Source organism: Heterodontus francisci, chromosome 18 (genome assembly GCF_036365525.1).
Source record: "Heterodontus francisci isolate sHetFra1 chromosome 18, sHetFra1.hap1, whole genome shotgun sequence".
In the NCBI taxonomy this organism is placed as follows: Eukaryota; Metazoa; Chordata; class Chondrichthyes; order Heterodontiformes; family Heterodontidae; genus Heterodontus; species Heterodontus francisci.
In genome coordinates this window covers 36601330-36627893 of record NC_090388.1, presented here as the reverse complement: position 1 = coordinate 36627893, position 26564 = coordinate 36601330, and the positions used below count along the sequence as shown (strand labels likewise).

Here is a 26564-nt window from a genome sequence, read left to right as displayed (position 1 = left end):
AAAATTAGCATCTGGTATAAATATTGGAAGTGTTTCTAGAATGTGTTTTGGTGTTTGGATTTTCCTTTTAAATGTTAAACAGATGGTGTTTGCAACACATTATTGACGTAAAAGATTCCCATGGCACTATTTGAAGAACAGGGGTTCTCCCTGTGTCCTGGCTAATTATCCCTCAGTCAACACTAAATCAGATTATTGGTCATTATTTCACTTCTGTTTGTGGGACCATGCTATGTTCAAATTGACTATCCTGTTTACAACATTACAACAGTGACCACACTTCAAAGGTACTTAATTGACTGTAAAGTGCTTTAAAACATTGAGGTCATGAAAGACACTTTATGAATGCATGTTCTTTAATAAACTGAATATTGTTTTACTATTTAAAAAAAAAAATCTGATGGGGAGGTCATAGTCATTGATGGCACAAAAGGAGGCCATTTGGCCCATCGAGTCCATGCAGGTTGTCCGCGGAGCAATCCAGTCAGTCTCGCTCCTCCACTTGATTCTCGTAGCCCTGCAAGTTTATTTCCTACAAGTGGCCATCCAATTTCCTTTTGAAATCATTGTCACTGCTTCCACAGCCTTGTGGGCAGCAAGTTCCAGGTCATTACCACTTGCTATGTTTGAAACAAAAAGTTCTTCGTATTCTCCCTGTATCTCTTACCCAGTACCTTCAATCCATGTCCCCTACTCCATTTGCCGTCAGCCACTGGGGGCAAGTTTTCTTTGTCTAACATATCTAAGCCTGTCATAATCTTGTACACCTCTCACCAAATCTCCCCACAATCTTATTTATTCCAAGGAGAACAACCCCAGCGTTTCCAATCTAAGCTTGTAACTAAAATCCCCCATCTCTGGAGCCATTCTAGTAAATACCTTCTGGACCCTCGCATCCTTCCTAAAGTGTGGTGATCAGAACTGAATGCAGTACTCCAGTTGGGGTCTAACCAGAGCTTCATAACATTTCAGCATAACATCCCTGCTCTTGTACTCAATGCCTCTACTTATGAAACCCAAAATCCCATAAGTATTAACCGCACTCTCAATATGTCCTGCCACCTTCAAAGATTGATGCACCTGCACCCCCAGGTCCTCTGTTCCTGCACACTCTTTAGAACTGTGCCATTAAGTCTATATTGCCTCTCCCAATTCTGCCAAAATACATCACCTCTCACTTGTCGATTAATTTCCAGCTGTCACTTGTCTGCCTATTCTGCTAGCCTATCTATGTCCTGTTGCAAGCAGTTCGTATCACCCTCGCTGTTGGCCGCTCCTCCAAGTTTGGTGTCATGGGCAAATTTTGAAATTCTACTCTATTCCAAGATCCAAGTCAAAAAAAGCACAGGTCCTACCATTGACTCTTGGGGAACACCGCAGTCTACCATCCTCCAGTCTGCAAAAAACAACTATTAACCAGCTTTTTATGTGATACATTATCAAATGCATTCTTAAAATCCGTATAGACAACATCCACCACATTCCCTTCATCCTTCTCTGTTACTTCATCAAAAATTCAATTAGATTAGTCAAGCATGATTTGCCTTTTACAAATCCGTGCTGCTTCTCAATTAACTCAAACCTCTCCAAAGGCCTGTTGATTTCTTTTTCCCCCCTGATTATTTCTAAAACATTATCCACCACTCATAAACTAACTGGCCTGTAGTTGGTGGACTATCCTTACACCCTTTCTTGAATATGAGTGTCTCATTTGCCACTCTCCAATTCTCTGGCACCTCCTCCCGTATCCGGGGGAGATTGGAAGATTCTATCTCCACCCCACTTCCTTTAGCAACCTGGGATGCAAGCCATCTGGACTAGGTGACTTATCTACCTTAAGCATAACCAGCATTTTCAGTACCACCTCCCTCAATTTTAACCCTATCCATTGCCTCTACCCTCTCTGCTTCTGGTATTTTGTCAGATTCCTCTTCCTTACAAAGTATTGTAGCTTCAGTGATCATCGCAACATTATACCCAGGTAATGAATAGGCTGTGGTTGGATATGTTCAAGAAAGCAAATCTGAATTAGTGATTCCCCTTTTGGAACTGCTTCCTTCAACAAGATTTGACTGTTTTAAATCAGGCATGAGTAGGCACATCCCCGAACATATTCGGAAGCTAGATTCAAGTGATTTTTCTTCCATTCTTCTTTTACTTTTTTCACTTTAGCAGTGGGGGTGGAATCTCTCAATTTGATTTTTTTCCAGGGTGTTGGCTCCTGTCAACTGTTTTTAACATCTGAGCACATTAGGAAAAAAGTATTCTTTCAGTGCTGTCATATGTACTCAAATAGGTATAGAACCCTGATCTGCATTGAAATTACTCAAGTTTTCTTTATACTTAAAGAGCAACTGTCACCAAAATTAAATGAAGTATTTAGTTTTGTGAATTTTCTTTCATGTTTGGAACGTTTTTGCTTGTAGTGTGTGATAGCCTAATGGGGATGGATATAAATTGTTTAGGAAACTGTATTGGGAGGAAAGCAGGTTGTATGGCAGTACATATAAATTCCAGTGTTAAGAGGTTATAAAAAAGGAAAGTACAGATAAAATTACATTGAGTAGCAGTAATAGATGGTAACAGAAGTAAACTCTTATTGGGGTATGCTATATGCCAGGCCAGAGTGAAGCCTTGATCTGGAATTATGGGATGAGATAAAGGCAACTGATAAGTGGTCAGCTGGAGTGGTTGGAGGTTTTAGCTTAGCAGAAATTGACAAGACAATATTATCTGTGCTGGCAAGGTGGAAGAGTTTTCTGGCATTAATTGAAGGTTGTTTTGAATTGCTTTGTAAAAGAGCCAACAAGGGGAGAAAAATCTTGCATTTGAGTAATTGGGTGATTAGATCTCCAGCACAAAGGTGGGTGAGGCTTTGTGAACATTTGACAAAACAAGGATCAGAGCAATTATAAAAACGCAAACAAAATTGCTAAATTTTAAGACTGATGTGATGTGCTTGAGCAGTCTTGTCAGATTGGGCTTGGCTGCTTTGCATATGGCTAGAGCGGTGGAGAAACTGTTAGTGTCCCTTTTTAAGGTGATTCTGAATACAATAGACCAATGTGTACTTAAGTAAACCAAAGGTACTAAGCTTAAAGGTACACTTGCCTGGTCAAAGGAGATAACCAAATAACTTAGAAAATAAATGCATTTAAGACCCTGAAGAAAAATGGCACAGTATTAAAATAAGTGCAATAACAAAAGGTGTGTTAGGAGTGTTTTCAAAACAAAAGGCAACAATGGCAAAGAAAAATTTTGAATTGAATACGGCAAAAAAGTGAAGGATAAGTTTTTCTTAGATATATTAAGAGATAAAATATAGAGATGGTGTTGGGCCACTGAAATTGATGCCACATTGGCTACAAGATGCTAGATATTTTTTGCCTCAGTTTTTACCAAGGAGTGGGCAGGTCATTCCCTTGATCTGGAAAGGGAGAAAGAGGGTATTTCAGAAGTAAGTTATGATGCTATTCATGTCGCGATTGCATGGTTCTTTTTAGTGCTTTCACCCAAGTGAATTTAGCAAGGAGCGTTGCTGGTGAGACTGATCCTGTGCTTGCTGGAAGTCTGTAAATTCATGTAGCGATGCAGGTTTTTGATAGCAGTTGGCTGCTGTAACCTGATCTGTTACCATGCGTCCTAACCCAGATTCTTGAGGCTAATTCGCACACCTTTGCAGCCATCCTGATTCCAGTTGGGTGAGACTTGGTGCCTGCCTGTTCTGTTTGGTGAAAACTGCTTTTGGAAATATTCTCAAAGATGGGCGGCACAGTGGCGCGGTGGTTAGCACCACAGCCTCACAGCTCCAGCGACCCGGGTTCAATTCTGGGTACTGCCTGTGTGGAGTTTGCAAGTTCTCCCTGTGTCTGCGTGGGTTTCCTCCGGGTGCTCCGGTTTCCTCCCACATGCCAAAGACTTGCTGGTTGATAGGTTAATTGGCCATTATAAATTGTCCCTAGTATAGGTAGGTGGTAGGGAAATATAGGGACAGATGGGGATGTGGTAGGAATATGGGATTAGTGTAGGATTAGTATAAATGGGTGGTTGATGGTCAGCACAGACTCAGTGGGCCAAAGGGCCTGTTTCAGTGCTGTATCACTAAACTAAATAAGATGCATATTTGATACAGGTTCATCAAGTTGTCTGTCCTGATTTTCTAAATATGCCTATTCTTTAGTTATAATACAGGTGCCCTGCAAGGCCAATATCTTTGAGTGGTGCATCATGTTGTACTGCTGGCTACACATTGGTCTGTGATGAGGGGAACACCAACCTCTGCAAATGTATATTTGAAACACTAAGCAGCAGTCCACTGCTGGCCAGCTATCTTCAGTTTTTCTAACATTACAATATAAAGGTTGTTCAGTGAAGTGCGTTATAAAGTTAAACACAGTGCTACTGTAGTTCTCGAGGACTGAAGAGCTTCAGTTTTATACTTGACCAAGTTTCAAAAAGTAAGAACACTTCTGATGGTTTATCAATTCATTTTGAAGATGCAGTTTGAATTCACAAATGTACTTCATATACTTGAATTTGATTTCTTTTTGGGGCTAAAATGGTGGGTGAGTGGGTTATCTTAGACACAGTTCTTGTCCTCACTCAGGTACTCCTGAAGTTACATGGGTTTCAACCATGGCTCAGGGGTAGTCAGAAGGTAATGGGCTCAAGTCCCATTCCAGAGACTTGAGCATATCTTTTAGACTGACACTTTAGTGCAGTACCGAAGTAATACCATCTTTCAGATGAGACATTAGACCAATACCCAGTCTGCCCACTCAGGTGGGTGTACAAGATTCTTATGGCACTATTTGAAGAGTAGTGTCCAGGCCAATATTATCTTTCGACCAACATTACTTAAATTATCTAGTTATTTCTCTTTATGGGACCTTGCTGTGTGCAAATTGACTGCTGCACTTCCTCTTTTGTAAGTGACTACAAAAGTAATTTAATGTTTATAAAGCACTATATAATTGCAAGTTATTTTCTCCCCTCTTCCAAGTGACGTTGCCATACACTGGACCCACTAGTTGCAGCATAGCAGTGCTTTTCCCCTTGGCTAGAGATGTCAGATGCTACTGTACTCCACTCCTCTGGACTGTGCCATTTAATTGGCAACTTTGCTTCTTGATTTCAGTCCAAGCTCAGGATGCTGATTTAAACCTGGGTAAACAAGGGTTAAAATCAGCAATGGGTATATTACAAATGTGGACCATCAGGTGTTTTCAATATTGTTGCAAGGCATAGGAATGCAGTTGCTATTAATGAAACCTGATTCCTTTACCTCTTTTTACTATTATTAAAATGATAGATAATATGTTGAAGGTTAAAAAATGGTGAAGCATTTAACTCAAAGATTCATTTTGATAACATTGCAATATCCTTTTTCCTACCAAAATTGTTCGAGATGAAAACTTGTAGGGACGTAAAAGTTGAGCTATTTTAAAATTGAGTGCAAGTTATGAATGAAAATTAATTGGAAACTCTTCTTTAATTACAGGTGCGCATAGCAGCAAACTTCATTATTCATGCTCCACCAGGAGAATTCAATGAAGTTTTTAATGGTAAGTTCTGTTAAATTGCTTGTAAGGTGACTGTGCCTTTTTATTTTATTTGTAAGGCTATAACTCGAGAGTGTAATTGTTAATAATTAATCATAATCAAGAGTTAACAAATACAAGCTTGCAAGGGACTACAACATAGAATCACAGAATTATTACAGCACAACAGAAGGAGACCATTTGGCCCATGATCATTCTGTATCTGCCGTGCCGGTGGTCTGTCCAAGGGTAGGTCCTCTGCACTTTTCTCTCCACCCAGGAGTGATGAGCATGACTAGAGAAGGTGATACATAAGGTGGTTTCCTGTTGCCTTGCTTGGACCTGAATGGGAATTGAACCCGCATTGTTGACATTGTTCTGAACCACACACTAGCCATCTAGCCAACTGAGCTACCTGGTCCTCCACTGAGCATATAAGATTGTGGAAATACAGCATGGTAACCTGATCTGTTTGCATGCCAGAATGAGTTTATAGTTCTTGTCAAGCTCCTTGGCTGAAAGGAAAAGGTAATACCTTTCAGAAGGGGGGCTGTGCTATTCTTGTCTGAGTGGTGATTCATCAATATTGCATGACTGGGAATAGGTTTTCTGTTCTCCTGATCGAGGTATGTTCCATCTGGTTTACTTTTTGTTCATGTGCCTGGTTATTTATGCAACCTGAGCAGCTAGTGTTATTGGTACACTAATGTCTGAAACAGTCTATTTTGTGCCACTTTAAGTGGATTCTGCTTCAACAGTAGTTCCTTGTGGTGAAGCATCAGTATGTCTTGCCTGTTCCCTTAACTATTGGCCAGGTTTTGCAGTCGGGTGAAGGATTGGGGCTTGCCGTTCTATGCTGACAGCTGCCCACAAAGTTTTTTGCAGGTTTTTGAGCGAAGATTTGATCTAATTAAGAGTTTTTAATCCAGCCAGCCCCCTCTAAAGGGCACCTGTAGCCTGTGTGAGCAGGGCAAGGAACGGCGAGGCTGTTCAAAACATCAGATTGAAGAAATAAAAATAAGTGCTGGAAATACTCAGCAGGTCAGGCAGCATCTGTGGAGAGAGGAGCAGTGTTAATGTTTCAAGTCTGTGACCTTTCATCACCTTTCTGATGAAAGGTCACAGAACTGAAAAGTTAACTCTGCTTCTCTCTCCACAGATGCTGCCTGACCTGAGTATTTCCAGTACTTTTTATTTCAGATTTCCAGCATCTGCAGTATTTTGCTTTTATATCAGATTGAAGAGTCCTAATTGAGATATACAGAGTCTAAACTAGGAAGTATAAAGCAGGAAATATAAATTGGATTTAAATCGTGTAGAGGAAGTGACATAGATTTGGAAAGACAGCTGGGATTAAGAGAGATGAGAGAAGAAAAGGATTTTATAAATTTTAAATCACAAATACTAATTAACTTCTGTAGGAATGAGAGTCCTCGATTATAAAATTAAATTTTCAGGGCTAGAGGGGTTCTTTGGCGGTAGTTATCACTTAAATTCACTGCGCCGGCCCTGACCTTTTCTCGCATGTTTAGTAAGGAACAAGTGGACAATGAACCCTAACTTTACACTTGTTGCATGTTGCATATAATGTGGATAAATGTGAGGTTATCCACTTTGGTAGCAAAAACAAGAAGGCAGATTATTATCTGAAAGGCTATAAACTCAGAGGGAAATATTCAGTGAGACCTCGGTGTTCTCATACACCAGTCGCTGAAGGTAAGCATGCCGGTGCAACAGGCGGCAAAAAAGGCACATGGTATGTTGGCCTTCATAGCGAGAGGATTCGAGTACAGGAGCAGGGATGTCTTGCTGCAATTATACAGGGCCTTGGTGAGGCCACACCTGGAATATTGTGTGCAGTTTTGGTCTCCTTATCTGAGGAAGGATGTTCTTCCTATCGAGGGAGTGCAGCGAAGGTTTACCAGACTGATTCCTAGGATGGTAGGACTGACGTATGAGACGAGATTGAGTCGGTTAGGATTATATTCACTGGAGTTCAGAAGAGTGAGGGGGGGATCTCATAGAACTATAATATTCTAACGGGACTTGACAGGGTAGATGCAAGAAGGATGTTCCCGATGGTGGGGGAGTCCAGAACCAGGGGTCATAGTCTTACGGATACAGGGTAAACCTTTCAGGATTGAGATGAGAAATTACTTCACCCAGAGAGTGGTGAGCCTGTGGAATTTGCTACCACAGAAAGCAGTTGAGGCCAAAACATTGTATGTTTTCAAGAAGGAGTTAGATATAGCTCTTGAGGTGAAAGGGATCAAAGGACGTGGGGGGAAAGCGGGAACAGGTTACTGAGTTGGATGATCAGCCATGATCGTGATGAATGGCGGAGCAGGCTCGAAGGGCCGAATGGCCTACTCCTGTTTCTATTTTCTATGTTTCTATTTCAATGCCGAGTCTATCAGCGAGGTTCTATTGTAGCCTGGCCTGTGGAGGAAATTCTGACCACAACTTCCGGATATCCATGCTTAACTGCACATGTGCAGACTGTGGAAGTTGCTGTCCGATCTACTGCATAATAACGGTGAGCACTGACTGCCTCAGTTACTATTCACACAAAATCCAGACCTTTATCTTTATTGCCGCTGATCCCTTTGGATAGGGGCCAATCTGCGTGACAGTAGTTGGAATTGCAGTGTTGTCCAATAAAAGCTGCTGATTAGCCACAGATGTGGCTACTGCAACATCAGCCACATAGACTAATTTTAGTCAAATGCTTGGCACACAATACAGGTAATAGTGCGTCAAGCAATGTTTATTTAACGTTTTAAAATTAATTCCAGGGATCTGTACATCACGAGGTCTGCATTTATTTCCCATCACTAGTTGTCCTGCGAAGGTCGGGACAGGGGCCTTCTAGTACTATTGCAGTCTGTGCTGAAGGGGCTCCCGCAACGTAGATTCTTCAGAGAGGTTTGATAGCAAGGAATGAAATAAAGTAGAATGTCAAGGTTGGAAAAGGACTAATTTCAATGCGATGAGAAGGGATCCAGCCAAGGTAATATGAAACCAAAGACTGTCGAAGAGCTTTATCAGAACAATGGGTCATCTTTGAGGAAGCGATGCTTCAGGTACAGGCTAGGTACATTCCAACAAGGACAGAAGGTAAGGGAACCAAAAAGAGGGCTTCTTGGATGACAGGCATCCAAGATTATGTTGAAACAAAAAAAGAGGGTGTGTCATGCATGTCAGATGAATTCTTTGAGTGAGAACCAGGCCATACTCAATAAGTTGAGAGGGTAGGTGAAGAGGAAAATAAGACTGGCAAAGAAGGAGCGCGAAAATAGAATGGCAGTCAACATAAAAAGGAACCCAAAAATCATCTACCCGCATGTAAATAATTAGGTATAGTAAGAGGTGGAGTGGGCCCTATTGGAGGCAAAGAGGGTAATCATGCTTAGAGGCGCAAGGCAAAGTTAATGTACTTAATGAGTGCTTTGTATCAGTCTTCACTAAGGAAGTGGGATCTGACAAAATAGTGGTAGATACGGAGAGTGTAGAGGCAATGGATAGGGTAAAAATTGAGGGAGCAGGTACTCAGGAGGCTGACTATGCTGAGGGTAGATAAGTCACCTGGTCCAGATGGCTTGCCATCCCCATTCGCTAAAGAAAGCGGGGGTGATAGGGCTTGCCATGATATTCCAATCTTCCCTTGATACTGGGGGAGGTGTCAGAGGATTCAAGAGTGGCAAATGTGACACCCATATTCAAGAAAGGGTATAAAGACAGTCCTAGCAACGGCAGGCCAGTTAGTTTAACATCAGTGGTGGGTACGGTCTTAGAAACAATAATCAGGGAAAAATTTAACAGACACTTAGAGGTTTGAGTTAACTGAGAGCCAGCATGGATTTGTAAAAAGGAAATCATGCTTGACTATTCTAATTGAATTTTTTGTTGAAGTAACAGTGAAGGTTGATGAAGGGAATGCAGTGGTTGTTTATATGGGTTTTAAAGTGTTTTATGAGGAACCACAAAAAGCTGGTTAACAAAATTGAGGCTCATGGAATAGGAGGGTCAGTGTACAATTGGATAAAAAATTGGCTTAAGGACAGAAAACAGCAAGTTATAGTAAATAAAAACAAGAAATGCTGGAATCACTCAGCAGGTCTGGCAGCATCTGTGGAAAGAGAAGCAGAGTTGGTTCTTCGGAACCGAAGAAGGGTCACTGACCCGAAACGTTAACTCTGCTTCTCTTTCCACAGATGCTGCCAGACCTGCTGAGTGATTCCAGCATTTCTTGTTTTTATTTACTATAACTTGCTGTTTTCTGTCCTTAAGCCAATTTTGTATCCAATTGTACACTGACCCTCCTATTCCATGAGCCTCATTTCTTGTTTTTATTTCAGTTTTCCAGCATCCGCAGTATTTTGCTTTTAAGTTATAGTAAATGGTTGTTTTTCAGACTGGAGGATGGTAGACAGTGGTGATCTCCAAGGATCAGTGCTGGGACTGTTGCTTTTTTTGCTATATATAAATGATTTGGATCTTGGAATACAGAGAAGAATTTCAAAATTTGCCAATGACACCAAACTTGGAGTGGCAAATTGTGAGGATGCTATGAACCACCTGCAACAGGACATGGGCTATCAGAATGGGCAGACAAGTGACAGATGGAAGTTAATATAGACAATTGCGAGGTGATGCATTTTGGCAGAAGGAATAGGGAAAGGCAATGTAGACTTAATGGTACAGTTCTAAAGAGAGTGCAGGAACAGAAGGACCTGGGAGTGCAGGTGTATTGATCTTTGAACATGGCAGGACATATTGAGAGTGGCTAGTAAAGCATATGGGATCTTGGGCTTCATAAGTAGAGACATTGAATACAAAAGCAGGGAAGTTATGCTCTACCTTAATAAAGCTCTGGTTAGGCCCCAACTGGAGTATTGCATCCAGTTCCAGTCACCATACTTTAGGAAGGATGTGAGGGTCCAGAGGAGATTTACCAGAATGGCTCCAGCGATGGGGATTGTAGATACAAGGTTACGTTGGAAAAGTTGGGGTGGCTCTCATTGGAGCAAGGGAGATTTGATAGAGGTGTACAAGATTATGACAGGCTTCGGTAAGTTAGACCAGGAAAAGCTGTTCCCATTAGCATGATATAAGGACTAGGGAACACAGATTGAAGGTTTTGACCAAGAGATAAAAGGGGAATATTAGGAACAACATTTTTACACAGGTGGTAATGACCTGGAACTTGCTACCCATAAGGGTGGTGGAAGAAGGACAATGACTTCAAAAGGAAATTTGATGGCCACTTGAAGGAAATAAACTTGTAGGACTATGGGGGTCGAACAGGGGAGTGGGACTGACTGGATAACTCCGTGAGAGCAGACACAGGCTTGATGGGCCGACTGGCCTTCTGTGCCATAAATTACTGACAACTGAAATGGCTTGTTTGGCCTTTTCAGAGCAGTTAAGAGTCAACTACGTTAGTGTGGGATTGGGGTCACGTATAGGCCAGAATGTTTATTGGCAGCAGATTCCTTTTCCCTAAAGGACGTTCATGAACAAGTTGAATTCTTGACGATATCATTGTCACTTTTGCTGTTACCAGGTTTATATTTCCAGATTTTTAAAAACTCAATTAAAATTCTCTTACTCCATGTTGGGATTTGAATTCATTGTTTGGGTTATTAGTCAAAGCTTCTGGATTACTAGTCCAACAACAGAACCACAACATTATTTAGTAACCAAGGATGTAAAGCATGCAACCATTTTTTTTAAAAACCCGCACACTGTCTTACCAGTTTACCAATAAATGCATAAAAGGTGAATAAATTACTGAAATCACATATCCAACAATGATGTCCATTACTTCTAATTAATCAGAAATCAATTATCCACATCTGGATCCCCAGTCAGCCACATATAGTGATTGTATCTGAAAACTCTAAAAATTGAGCATGTTCAAGCTTTTACGGGTCATTGTACAAAGCTTATTGGGTACCTCCAGCAGTTAAAAGGGAATGAATGTTGAAGTATGGAGACTAAAAGCTAGAGAATGAGATTTGAGATCTTTGACTACTTTGTATGTAACCAGAGTAAACTCAGTGCCAAATTTGCACAGACATGTCGTTGGTTGGTAGAGTTCCCCTCCACTGAGTATGTACAGTTACTGCATTGGCCTTCTCTTGGATAGCTAAGAAAATTTGTGTATGTATTTTCCTCTTCCTCCCCAAAATATGTTGCTATTTGAGTTTTCTTGTACATATTGCTGTCTTTTTTTTCTTCAAACCTCCCCACCTCCCATGTTGTATTTCTGCCCATGGTAGTTGGGAGGAGCACGCGGAAAGAAGAGGTTGTGATTCTTGTGTTCCTACCCCCACGTTATTCTAATGGGGATATTCTCATTGCAAGTACCAGATGGGCATGTTGACCGTGTAAAGTACTTGTTCTTTTTGTAAGATACTGTTTTCAGATTTATTTTTCTGGAATTCATCTGGGAACTGTAGTTAGAACATGATGAAATATTTCTTTTATTTTTTTAATATGTATCATATGGATAAGGTAGCATAGTGGTAATGTTACTGGGCTAGTTATCCAGAGGCCCAGACTGATGCTCCAGAGACATGAGTTCAAATCGCACCATGGCAGATAGTTGAATTTAAATTCGATTAATCTGGAATAAAAAGTTAGTTTCAATAATAATGAAACTATAGGATTTTCGTAAAAACCCATCTGGTTCACTAATGTTCTTCAGTGAAGGAAATCTTTTGCCCTTACCTGGTCTGGTCTACAGGTGACTCCAGACCCACAGCAGACTGGTGCCCTCTGAAATGGCCTAGCAAGTCATTCAGTTGTGCCAAACCACTACAGAAAAGTTGAAGAATAAAACCAAACAGACCACCTGGCATGGACCAAGGCACATCCTACCCAGTCAGCAATGCCAAGTCCTCTTCATAAGTCCCCAGATGTTGGTGCCTAAATTGGGAGAGCCCTCCCATAGACAAGTCGAGCAACAGCCTGGCGTAGTCATGCTCTCTGAATCATGCCTTACAGTCAATATGCCGGACCCCTCCATCACCATCCCTGGGTGTGTCCTGTGTACCGGCAGAACAAACCCACCAGAGGTGGGGCACAGTGATATACATTTGGGAGAGGGTGGCCCTGTGAGTCCTCAACTTATGACGCTAGATCCCATGAAATCTCATGGCATCAAGTCAAATATGGGCAACGAAGCCTCCTGCTGACTAGCACCTACTGCTCTCCCTCAGCTAATGAATCAGTACTTCTCCATGTTGAACACCACTTGGAAGAAGCACTGAGGGTAGCAAGGGCACAGAATGTATTCTTGGGGGACTTCAACGTCCATCTCTAAAAATGCCCCACTAACACCACTGTTGGCTGAGTCCTGAAGGGCATATTCGCTAGACCGGGCTTGTGGCAGGTGGTAGAAGAACCAACAAGAGAAAGACCTACTTGACCTTGCCCTCATAAATCTGCCTATTGCAGGTGCATCTGTTCATGACAGTATTGATAGGAGTGACCATCGCACAGTACTTGTGGAGACAAAGCCCTGTCTTCACACTGAGGATACCCTCCATCGTGTACTGTGGCACTGTCATCGTGCTGAATGGGATAGATGAGACAGATCTAGCAGCTCAAAACTGGGCATCTCTGAGGCGCTGTGGGTGATCAGCAGCAGAATTGTGTTTAGCCATTATGTGTAACCTTATGGCCTGGCATATCCTTCACTATCATTACCATCAGCCAGGGACCAAGCCTGGTTCATTGAGGCGTGCAGGAGAGCATGGCAGGAAGTGCTCAGGGATACCCAAAAATTGAAGTGCCAATCTGGTGAAGCTACAACACAGGACTGCATGTATGCTCGACAGTGGAAGCAGCATGCAACAGACAGCTAAGCAATCCCACAACCAACACATCAGGTCAAAGCTCTGCAGTCCTGCCACATCCAGTTATGGATGGTGGTGGGCAATTAAACTACTAACTGGAGATGGAGAGTCCAAAAACATCCCCATCCTCAATGCAAAAGACAAGGCTGAAACATTTGCAACCATCCTCAACCATAAGTGCTGAGTGAGTAATCCATCTCTGTCTCCTCCTGAGGTCCCCAGCATCACAGCTGCCAGTCTTCAGCCAATTCGATTCACTCCATGTGATATCAAGAAACAACTGAAGACACTGGACACAGCAAAGGTTATGGGCCCTGCCAATATCCTGGCTGTAGTCCTGAAGACTTGTGCTCCAGAGCTAGCCAGCTGCACCCCTGCCCCCAACCCCCCAATTATACCAGCCCCAGAGATCGCTGCAGGAGTTCCTAGTGTCCAAGGCCCAAACATATTCAGCTGCTTTATTAGTGACCTTCCCTCCATCATAAGGTCAGAAGTGGGGATATTTGCTACTGGCACAGTATTTAGTACCATGCTCAACTCCTCAAATACTCAAGTAGTCCATGCCTGCATGCAGCAAGACTTGGCCGACATTCAGGCTTGGGCTGATGAGTAGCAAAAGTTTTGCGCCGCACAAGTGCCAGGCAATGACCATGTCCAACAAGAGTGAATCTTACCAGATACCCATAACATTTAATGGCATCAGCATTGCTGAATCCCCCACCATCAACATCCTGGAGATTACCATTAACCAGAAACTTAACTGGACCAGCCATATAAATACTGTAGCTGCAAGAGCAAATCAGGGACTGGGAATTCTGCAGCGGGTAGCTCCCTCCTGACTCCTCAGAGCCTGTCCACCATCAACAAGGCACAAATCACAGGTGTGATGAGATACTCTCCACTTGCCTGGATGAGTACAGCTCCAACAACATTGAAGAAGCTCGACACCATCGAGGGCAAAGCACTTGTCAACGTCCCATCCAGCACCTTAAATGTTCACTTCTTCCACCACTGGTACAGTGGCAGCAGTGTGTACCATCAACAAGATGCACTGCAGTAACTCGCCAAGTCTCCTTTGACAGCACTTTCCAAATCTGTGACCTCTACCGCCTAGAAGGGCAAAGCAGCTGATGCATGGAGCACTACCTCCAAGCCACACAACATCCTGACTTGGAAATATGTCACCATTCTTTCCCTGTTGCTGGGTCAAAATCTTGGAAAAACCTTCCTGACAGTACTGAGTGTATCTCCACCACATGAACTGCAGTGGTTCAAGGTGGCTCACTCTTGCAATTCGGGCTGAGCAACAAATGCTGACCTTACTACGATACTCACTTCCCATGAACAACAAAAAATTGCACAGTGGTGATTTGAAGGTTTAGTTACTGCACTATATGTAGTCACAGTGTAAATCCTCTATGGTACCTGATTTGATTTTTGTTTCCACCTCTAATTGACTCAGCACTGTTCTGTTAAACTTTCCACCAGATGTGCGGTTGCTGCTCAATGAGGACAATCTTCTCAGGGAAGGTACAGCGCAGTAAGTAGTGACTTAACTGTTCAAATAATTTGCCATAATCACAAAAAAGTGACACAAAAATGTTGAAAATGTGATAAATTAAAAACGAATGGCATAGACACTACCTTTTCAAATATGGGGAAATTCTCTTTTTCAGTGCTGGTTCCATTCTCCTCTGCACCAGTTTTTTTCCTTTTTCAGTTCTCTACAATGAGACTAGTTGGTTAAATGACTTGCTTACAAGCCTTAGCTGGCTTTTGGCCAATCGCCTAGGAAGTACATAAAGGTCCAGAAAGATTTTCGGGACCATATGACACTGCAGTAAATTCTCTGTGAAACTAGGTCCTGGTAACAGGATCAGTCACTGCCCTATTCGATACTGTGGAGTTCTTAAAAAAAAAAACAAAGTACACGTGACAGGAGTTCTGTTTGGAGTGTACATAAAAGCCAGGAGAAATATGAATAACATAACTTTCTCAGCACTTTGGTCTCCTCAAGGCATTGCCTTGTTGCTGGGCTGGATACTGCACTGTAGAGGGCATTGACTGATTCTGATTGTCAACAGACAATTCATTATAAAGGGTGTCTCAGCCCAGCTTGATCCTGTCCCTGCCTGAAAGTATTTCACCACTGTGTAATGCAGATGGCCATTGTAGTTTTCTAAAGATGAAAAATTCAATTCTTAATGTTACAATAATTTATTAAATGCTCTAGATTGCTTTTATCTTTAAGTTTTATATCAATCGAGCTTTTTAAAATGTGATTAATTGGAGAACTGACTATTTTAGCAACGCATGCTATACTTGGGAATTGTAGCCTTTCTGCAGCTTGTAATCTAATATTGATTTTATTCTAATTTCAGTGCCTTTGCACAGTATAACGTGGACCAGTTTACTCCAGCAAAAATTGATGGGTATGATGATCAGGTATGGAGTAATTTCAGTGCATGTTGTCTTGCAACTGCTGATATATTAAATTGGCATGAGTAAGTGGTAATATTACACATGTTAATTGATAATATTGCATATCTGTGTGCTGTACTTTCCAAAGCAAGTATTCCAACTTCTGTCTTGTGGGGAGGGAAGAAGAGGAGATCTACGGCTGAGTAAACTCAGCTGTCTGTATTGGCAACAGAATTAGAGTTACGGTCATTGGCCTTTTTTAAGCTGTGTTTGAGAGTCTGCAGTTTCAAGATAGTAAGCTCCTGATTTAATTGGATTAACCAGTTAAGTATTTCAATAGGATATTTATTTTGATTATTTCTTGTGAATTTTCATAAATGACAGAATCAACAGTGAGGGTAGAATCTTTTCATTTATACAGTTTCTAGGCTAAGTAGCCAACTTATTGATCATTTTTGTGGTGATAAAGACGATTCCTGTAGGAGCCTGTTGATTTTGTATTCCTATGAAGAGGATAATTAAGCGGCTGCATGCTGTTTTGGAAGTGGATGGCATAGCTGTTTAAAAACATTGTTACCTATTCAGTTGCCCTTTATTTTAAACAATGAAAAGTGGAATGGTTAAATCTTAAATAAATTAATTCTTTTCTGATCACAGTGGTGCTAACTTAAATTATTTTGATTGCCAAATTTGGTAACTGTTTCCTAGCAGACAAAATGGCCAATTTTTATTTAAGGTAAGAAATAGCAAAGGAACAAAGTCACTTGGGGTAGTTTATAGGTCCCCTAACAGTAGCTACATTGTAGGGTAGAGTAGACAGGAAGGAATAATGGGGGCTTGTAAGTAAAGTGCTGCAATAATCATGGGTGATTTCAATCTACATATACTTTGAACAAAGCAGATTGGCAAAGGTTGGCTGGAAGATGCGTTCATAGTGTATTCGGGACAATTTCTTAGAGTAGTACGTTCTAGTGCTAACCAGGGAGCAGGCACTCTAGACCTGGTAATGCGCAATGCATTAATGGATTAATTAATGACCTCATATTAAAGGAGCCTCTAGGCAACACTGATCATAACATGATAGAATTTCACATTCAGTTTGAGGATGAGAAGTGTGGGTCTAAGACTATATCATACCCTTGTAATTGCCTTTATTTAAAATTTGAGAAATGAGTTGGCTAAAGTGAACTGGGAAAATAGGTTAAAAGGTAGGACCACAGAGAAGCAGCGGCAGACATTTAAGGAGATGTTTCCTATCTCAGCAAAGATAAATTCCAGTGAGAGACTTTAGGAGAAGGATGCACCATCCATGGCTAACTAAGGAAGTTAAAGATGGTATCAAGTTGAAAGAAAAAGTGTACAATTGTGCAAAGATTAGTGGTAGATCAGAACATTGGACAGATATTAAAAACCAGCAAAGAATGTCCTTTAAAACAAGGGAGAAATTAGAGTATGTGAGAAATCTAGCTAGAAATATAAAAAGTTTCTACAAGTATTTAAAAAAGAAAAGAGTAACTCAAGTGACTGTTGGTCCTCTAGAGCGTGTGTCTGGGGAATTAATGGGTAACGAGGAAATGGCGAAGTGTTGAACCGGTGTTTGTCGGTCTTCACTGTCAAAGACACCAACAAAAATCCCAAAGATTCTTGAAAAACAAGAGGTAAAAGGGAGGGAAAAACTTAAAACAATCACCAGGGCAAAGGTACTGGGAAAACTAATAGAGCTAAAGGCTGACAAGTCCCCTGAACCTGATGGACTGCATCCTAGGGTCTCAAAAGAAGTGGCTGCAGAGATAGTAGAACCATTAGTTGTGATCTTCCAAAATTCCTTCGATTCTGCAAAGGTCCCAGTGGATTGGAAAATAACTAATGTAACACCTCTATTCAAGAAAGGCATGAGATAGAAAGCAGGAAACTATAGGCCAGTTGACATAACATCTGTCATAGGGAAATGCTAGAATCCATTATTAAGGAGGCTATAGCAGGACATTTAGAAAATTGTAATGGGACCAGGCAGAAACAACATGGCTTTGTGAAAGGGAAATGGTGTTTGACTAATTTATTAGAGCTCATTGAGGAAGTAAGAAGCAAGGTAGATAAAGGGAAATCTGTAGATGTGGTGTACTTGGATTTACAAAAGGTGCCACATCAAAGGTTATTACACAAAATAAGAGTTCATGGTGTCGGGGGTAACATGTTAGCATGGATCTAGGATTGGTTAGCCAACAGGAAGAAAAGAGTAGGGATAAATGGGGTCATTTTCGGGTTGGCAGGATGTGACTAGTGGAGTGCCAGAGGGATCAGTGCTGGGGCCTCAACTATTTAGAATCTGTATCAATGACTTGGGCGAGGGGACCAAATGTATGGTAACTAAATTTGCTAATGACAAAGATAGGTAAGTTGTCAAGAGGACATAGTCTACAAAGGGATATGGATAGGTTAAGTGGGCAAAAATTGGGCAGATGGAGTATAATGTGGGAAAATGTGAGTTTGTCCACTTTGGCACGAAGAATAGAAAGGCAGAATATTATTTAAATCGCGAGACCGGAGAACTCGACAGTACTGAGGGATCTGGGTGTCCTGGTACGTGAATCACAAAAAGTTAGTACGCAGGTGCAGCAAGTGATTAGGAAGGCAAATGGAATGTTGTTTATTGCAAGGGGAATAGAATATAAAAGTAGGGAAATTTTGCGACAGCTTTACAAGGCCTTAGTGAGACCACATCTGGAGTACTGTATACGGGACTGGACGGACCACCCGACATCAACTGAGGCACCGGAAACAGCGGCAAACCCAGCCCTGTTGACCCTGCAAAGTCCTCCTAACTACCATCTGGGGGCTTGTGCCAGAGTTGGGAGAGCTGTCCCACAGACTAGTCAAGCAGCAGCCTGACTTAGTCATACTCACGGAATCATACCGTACAGACAATGTCCCAGACATCACTATCCCATGGTATGTCCAGTCCCACTGGCAGGATAGACCAAACAGAGTTGGCGGCACATTGGTATACAGTCAGGAGGAAGTTGCCCATGGGCTCCAGACCCCATGAGGTGTCATGGCATCAGATCAAACATGGGTAAGGAAACCTCCTGCTGAATGCCACCTTCCGCCTCCACTCAGCTGATGAATCAGTACTCCTCCATGTTGTACACCACTAGGAGGAAGCGCTGAGAGTGGCAAAGGTGCAGAATGTAGTCTGGGTGGGGGACTTCAATGTCCATCACCAAGAGTGGCTTGGTGGCACCATTACTGACCAAGCTGGCTGCGTCCTAAAGGACATAGCTGCTAGACTGGGTCTGCAGCAGGTGGTGAGGGAAAAACACACTTGGAGTCATAGAGTTATACAGCACAGAAACAGGTCCTTCGGCCCACCGTGTCTGTGCCGGCCATCAAGCACCTAACTATTCTAATCCCATTACTAGATCTTGTCCTCACCAATCTGCCTGTTGCAGATGCATCTGTCCGTAACAGTATCGGTAGGAGTGACCACTGCACAGTCTTTGTGGAGACGAAGACCCGTCTTCCCATTGATCATACCCTCCATCATGTTGTGTGGCACTACCGCCGTGCTAAATGGGATAGATTCAGAACAGATGCAAACACAATGCAAAACTGGGCATCCATGAGGCGCTATGGGCCATTAGCAGCAGCAGAATTGTACTCGGCCAGAATCTGTAATCTCATGGCATGGCATATCCCCCAGTCTGCCATTACCATCAAGCTGGGGGATCAGCCCTCGTTCGAAGCAGGAGGGCATGCCAGGAGCAGCACCAGGCGTACCTCAAAATGAGGTGTCAATTTGGTGAAGCTATAACCTGGGACGACTTACATGCCAAACAGCATGCAATAGACAGAGCTAAGCGATCCAACAACCAAAGGATCAGATCTAAACTGTGCAGTCCTGCCACATCCAGTTGTGAATGCTGGTGGATAATTAAACAACTAACAGGAGGAGGAAGCTCCACTAATATCCCCATCCTCAAATGAGTGCAAAAGATAAGGCTGAAGCATTTGCAATGATCTTAAGCCAGAAGTGCCGAGTGGATGATCCATCTCTGCCTCCTGATGTTCCCAGCATCACAGATTCAGTCAATTCGATTCACTCCGCATGATATCAAGAAATGACTGAAGGCACTGGATACGATAAAGGCTATAGGCCCTGACAATATTCCGGCAATAGTACTGAAGACGTGTACTCCAGAGCTTACCACGCCCCGAGCCAAGCTGCTCCAGTGCAGCTACAACACTGGCATCTACCCGGCAATGTGGAAAATTGCCCAGGACAAATCCAACCTCGCCAGTTACCGCCCCATCAGTCTACTCTCGATCATCAGTAAAGTGATGGAAGGTGTCGTCAACAGTGCTATCAAGGGCGGCGCAGTGGTTAGCACCGCAGCCTCTCAGCTCCAGGGATCCGGGTTCAATTCTGGGTACTGCCTGTGCGGAGTTTGCAAGTTCTCCCTGTGACCGCGTGGGTTTTCGCCGGGTGCTCTGGTTTCCTCCCACTGCCAAAGACTTGCAGGTGATAAGTAAATTGGCCATTGTAAATTGCCCCTAGTGTAGGTAGGTGGTAGGGAATATGGGATTACTGTAGAGTTAGTATAAATTGGTGGTTGTTGGTTGGCACAGACTCGGTGGGCCGAAGGGCCTGTTTCAGTGCTGTTTCTCGAAATACAAATAAATAAAGTGGCACTTGCTTATCAATAACCTGCTCAGTGTCGCTCAGTTTGGGTTTCGCCAGGGCCACTCGGCTCCAGACCTCATTACAGCCTTGGTTCAAACATGCATAAAAGGGCTGAACTCAAGGTGAGTTGAACGTAACTGCCCTTGACATCAGGACAGCATTTGACCATGTATGGCATCAAGGAGCCCTAACAAAACTCGAATCGTTGGGAAACGGGGAGAACTTTCCACAGTTGGAGTCCTACCTAGTGCAAAGGAAGATGATTGTGGTTGTTGGAGGTCAATCATCTCCGCTCCAGGGCATCACTGTAGGAATTCCTCAGGGTAGTACCCTAGTCCCAGCCATCTTCAGCTGCTTCATCAATGACCTACCCTCCAGCATAAGGTCAAAAGTGGGGAGATTCGCTGATGATTACAGAATGTTCAGCACCATTTGCGACTCCTCAGAAACTGAAGCAGTCTGTGTGCAGCAAGACCTGGACAATATCCAGGCTTGGGCTGATAAGTGGCAAGTAACATTCATGCCAAGCATGGCAAAGCAATGACCATCTCAAACAAGAGAGAATCTAACCATCTCCCCTTGACATTCAATGGCATTACAATTGCTGAATCCACCCACTATCAACATCCTGGGGACTACCATTGACCAGAAACTGAACAGGAGTAGCCGTATACATACCGTGGCTACAAGAGCAGGTCAGAGGCCAGGTATCCTGCTGCGAGTAACTCACCACCTGACTCCCCAAAACCTGTCCATCTACAAGGTACAAGTCCAGACTGTGATGGAATGTTCTCCATTTGCCTGGATGGGTGCAGCTCCAACAACACTCTTGAAGCTCACCGCCATCCAGGACAAAGTAGCCGCTTGATTGGCACCCCATCGACAAACATTCATTCCCTCCACCACAGAAGCACAGTGGCATCGGTGTGTACCATCTATAAGATGCACAGTAGCAACTCACCAAGGCTCCTTAGACAGCACCTTCCAAACCAGCGACCGCTACCACCTAAAAGGACAAAGGCAGCAGATGCATGGGGATGCCACTACCTGGAAGTTCCCCTCCAAGTCGCATACCATCCTGACTTGGAACTGTATCGCCGTTCCTTCACAGTCGCTGGTTCAAAATCCTAGAACTCCCTAACAGCACTGTCGGTGTACCGACACCCCAAGGACTGGAGCAGTTCAAGAAGGTAGCTCACCATCACCTTCTCGAGGGCAATTAAGATGGGCATTATATGCTGCCCTAGCCAGCGATGCCCGTATCCCATGAACAAATTTTTTTTTAAAAAGTAAGGATAAAATTCCATTAGAAGCAGTTCAGAGAAGTTTCATTCGACTGATTCCTAGGATGAAGGGGCTATCTTGAGGAGAGGTTGAACAGATTGGGCCAATACCCATTAGAATTTAGGAGAATGAGAGGTGATCTTATTGAAACATAAGATCCTGAGGGGACTTGGCAGGGTGGATGCTGGAAGGATGTTGAAACTTGTGGGCGATACTAGAACTGGGGGGCACACAAAAATAAGGGATCTCCCATTTAAGACAGATGAGAAGTTTTTTTTCTCCTGAGGGTCGTTAGCCTGTGGAATTTTTTCCCTCAAAGAGCAGTCGAGGCTGGGTCATTGAATTTATTCAAGACTGAGTTGGATAGAATTTTGAAAAACAAGGGAGTCAAGTGTTATGGAGGGCAGACAGGAAAGTGGAGTTGAGGCCACATTCAGATCAGCCACAATCTTCTCAAAAGCAGGCTCGAGGGGTCGAATGGCCTACTATTATGTTGGTATATAGTAAACCTAATTTTAAAGACTTTATGGCACTTGGGCTGGAATTTTACAGTGGGCGGGCAGGAGCCAAACTCCGACGTAAATGTCGATGCCGATCCCGCTTCCGCCCAGCCTGGGGATCCGTCCCGTATTTTACGGATCCTCAGGCTTTAAATGGCCCGAGGCGGGACTTCCACCCACTTGAGGGAGAAGGTCCCGCCTCAGTGAGCTGCTGGCCCATCAGCGGGCTGGCAGCTCTTGGTCTCAGCAGCGCCACCGGAAGCGGTGGCCACTGCTGAGACTGCAGACCAAGGAGGATACCAAGGAACCGGGACTGAAGGTAAGTTTGGGTTGCCTCACCAGGGGACTCGGTCGTGCCCTGGTGAGGCTAGGGTGGTTGGGGGGGAGGAGGTTGGGTTAGGAGGCGGGGGTGACCCTAAATCGGGCATCCTGTGCCCAATTGCCAGGCCCTCTTTTTTTCCCCCCCCCGGAGTATGGAAAGGCCGGCAGCTATAGCTGGGCGACCTTTCACGTCCCCGGCACACCCGCTTGCCACAAGTAAAATAACTGTGCAGGTGGGCGAGGGCTGTTAAGTGGCCACTTAAAGATCTTGATTGGCCTCGGGTGGGCGGGCCATTTCTCACCCCCCGCCGGACCTCCGTAAACTTGGTCGGAGGCGGAATCGGGGCGGTTAGGCCTCCCAGAACCTGCCACTCAATTTTACGCCGCCCACACGCCACCATCCGACCCACTGGGGCAGCATAAAAGTCTGGCCTAGGTGTCAGTTATGCAATTTATACGTATGTTGCAAATATTTTCAAAGTGATAGTATCATAAGTGGTAATGAAATGGATTAGAATAACTTTGGCTTATTCACTGAGTTTTGATAATGCAAGATCTTGCTGATGGATATGATTTCCACAATGAAAATCCATTTTACATGCAATTGAAAAATAAGATGCTTTTAATTTTTCTCTGTTTTTAACAAGTGCTGTTTGGTGATCCTATATTACAGGTCTTAATAACAGAGCATGGCGACCTTGGCAACGGTAGATTTTTGGATCCCAGGAACAAGATTTCATTTAAATTTGACCATTTACGAAAAGAAGCAAGCGATCCTAAACCCCATGATGTTGAGAATGCTTTGGAATCTTGGAGAAGTGCTGTGGATAATGCTATGAGAGCATATGTAAAAGAACATTATGCAAATGGTGTCTGCACTGTAAGTATTTCATTCTGAATTGGTAGTGGCCAGTAAATTTATTCATGTGTATGACAGATATTCCTTTGTACTTCTAATATCTTAAAACTTATCCATCTGGAACATTCAGTTAGTGTGATTTTCTACAGTGCAGTTACTAGGTATCCATTTGCTAATGTTTATCTCACCTGTTTTATGTCACAGCATATCAACAAATTAACCATCTTGTGATGGTTTACTTTGCATGTGCTTCATCCACACAGCTGTCTTCATTCCAGGGTAATGCCCATGTCACTTCTTTTCTTTTGGGCCTCCTTATCTCGAGAGACAATGGATACGCGCCTGGAGGTGGTCAGTGGTTTGTGAAGCAGCGCCTGGAGTGGCTATAAAGGCCAATTCTGGAGTGACAGGCTCTTCCACAGGTGCTGCAGAGAAATTTGTTTGTCGGGGCTGTTGCACAGTTGGCTCTCCCCTTGCGCCTCTGTCTTTTTTCCTGCCAACTACTAAGTCTCTTCGACTCGCCACAATTTAGCCCTGTCTTTATGGCTGCCCGCCAGCTCTGGCGAACGCTGGCAACTGACTCCCACGACTTGTGATCAATGTCACACGATTTCATGTCGCGTTTGCAGACGTCTTTATAGCGGAGACATGGACGGCCGGTGGGTCTGATACCAGTGGCGAGCTCGCTGTACAATGTGTCTTTGGGGATCCTGCCATCTTCCATGCGGCTCACATGGCCAAGCCATCTCAAGCGCCGCTGACTCAGTAGTGTGTATAAGCTGGGGGTGTTGGCCGCTTCAAGGACTTCTGTGTTGGAGATATAGTCCTGCCACCTGATGCCAAGTATTCTCCGAAGGCAGCGAAGATGGAATGAATTGAGACGTCGCTCTTGGCTGGCATACGTTGTCCAGGCCTCGCTGCCGTAGAGCAAGGTACTGAGGACACAGGCCTGATACACTCGGACTTTTGTGTTCCGTGTCAGTGCGCCATTTTCCCACACTCTCTTGGCCAGTCTGGACATAGCAGTGGAAGCCTTACCCATGCGCTTGTTGATTTCTGCATCTAGAGACAGGTTACTGGTGATAGTTGAGCCTAGGTAGGTGAACTCTTGAACCACTTCCAGAGCGTGATCGCCAATATTGATGGATGGAGCATTTCTGACGTCCTGCCCCATGATGTTAGTTTTCTTGAGGCTGATGGTTAGGCCAAATTCATTGCAGGCAGCCGCAAACCTGTCGATGAGACTCTGCAGGCACTCTTCAGTGTGATATGTTAAAGCAGCATCGTCAGCAAAGAGGAGTTCTCTGATGAGGACTTTCCGTACTTTGGACTTCGCTCTTAGACGGGCAAGGTTGAACAACCTGCCCCCTGATCTTGTGTGGAGGAAAATTCCTTCTTCAGAGGATTTGAACGCATGTGAAAGCAGCAGGGAGAAGAAAATCCCACAAAGTGTGGGTGTGAGAACACAGCCCTGTTTCACACCACTCAGGATAGGAAAGGGCTCTGATGAGGAGCCACCATGTTGAATTGTGCCTTTCATATTGTCATGGAATGAGGTGAAATGCGGCAAAAGTGCGAAGAGAAATGCAGACTGGTTTCAATCTCATAATGAAGAGCTGGAACCTGTCATAGCCGCTAAGCGCATTGCACTGTTGAACTACAAGAAAGTCCCCAGCGATTTAACATCCGCAGCACTTAAAGCAGCCAGAAGTACTGCACAAAGAACAGCGAGGCGTTGCGCAAACGACTACTGGCAACACCTATGCAGTCATATTCAGCTGGCCTCAGACACCGGAAACATCAGAGGAATGTATGATGGCATGAAGAGAGCTCTTGGGCCAACCATCAAGAAGATCGCCCCCCTCAAATCTAAATCGGGGGACATAATCACTGACCAACGCAAACAGATGGACCGCTGGGTTGAGCACTACCTAGAACTGTACTCCAGGGAGAATGCTGTCACTGAGACTGCCCTCAATGCAGCCCAGCCTCTACCAGTCATGGATGAGCTGGACATAGTCAACCAAATTGGAACTCAGTGATGCCATTGATTCTCTAGCCAGCGGAAAAGACCCTGGGAAGGACAGCATTACCCCTGAAATATTCAAGAGTGCCAAACCTGCTATACTCTCAGCACTACATGAACTGCTATGCCTGTGCTGGGACGAGGGAGCAGTACCCCAGGACATGCGCGATGCCAATATCATCACCCTCTATAAAAACAAAGGTGACCGCGGTGACTGCAGCAACTACCGTGGAATCTCCCTGCTCAGCATAGTTGGGAAAGTCTTTGCTCGAGTCGCTCTGAACAGGCTCCAGAAGCTGGCCGAGCGAGTCTACCCTGAGGCACAGTGTGGCTTTCGTGCAGAGAGATCGACCATTGACATGCTGTTCTCCCTTCGTCAGATACAGGAGAAATGCCGTGAACAACAGATGCCCCTCTACATTGCTTTCATTGATCTCACCAAAGCCTTTGACCTCGTCAGCAGACGTGGTCTCTTCAGACAACTAGAAAAGATCGGATGTCCACCAAAGCTACTAAGTATCATCACCTCATTCCATGACAATATGAAAGGCACAATTCAACATGGTGGCTCCTCATCAGTGCCCATGTCACTATCCTACCACATACCATATAAAGATGTTCTTCCCCTTGGCTGATCTTTTTTAATCTCTATGAAGAACTTGGTTGCTCCTTTATTACAGTTTTTAATCATGCTGTTACATTTTCTTAGTTCTCACTCAAAACTGGTCTCCCACATTCTACTCTCTGTAAACTTGAGGTCATCAAAAATAATGCTGTCCATGTCCTAACTCGCACCAAGTCCCGTTCACCCATCATCCCTGTGCTCGCTGACCTACATTGGCTCCCAGTCAAGCAACATCTCAATTTTAAAATTCTCATCCTTGTTTTCAAATTCCTCCTTTCCTTATCTCTCTAATCCCTTTCTGCCCCACAACCCTCATATCTGCACTCCTCTAATCCTGGCCTCTTGACCATCGTCAATTTTAATCTCTTCACCAATGTTGGCTGTGCTTTCAGCTGCTGAGGCCCTAGGCTCTGGCATACTCTCCCTATGCCTCTTCATCTCT

At 43.7% G+C, this 26564-nt stretch overlaps 1 protein-coding gene across 1 annotated transcript in view; it reads left to right on the top strand.

Annotated features, from left to right (window-relative positions):
• The window catches only part of LOC137379556 (F-actin-capping protein subunit alpha-2), a 56096-nt gene that overhangs the window by 12940 nt on the left and 16592 nt on the right, over positions 1 to 26564 (top strand). The window contains exons 2-5 of the mRNA XM_068050533.1: positions 5501 to 5564; positions 14894 to 14945; positions 15787 to 15850; positions 23286 to 23492. Coding sequence (XP_067906634.1) covers positions 5501 to 5564; positions 14894 to 14945; positions 15787 to 15850; positions 23286 to 23492 — 387 coding nt within the window. The remainder of the gene's footprint in view (positions 1 to 5500; positions 5565 to 14893; positions 14946 to 15786; positions 15851 to 23285; positions 23493 to 26564) is intronic.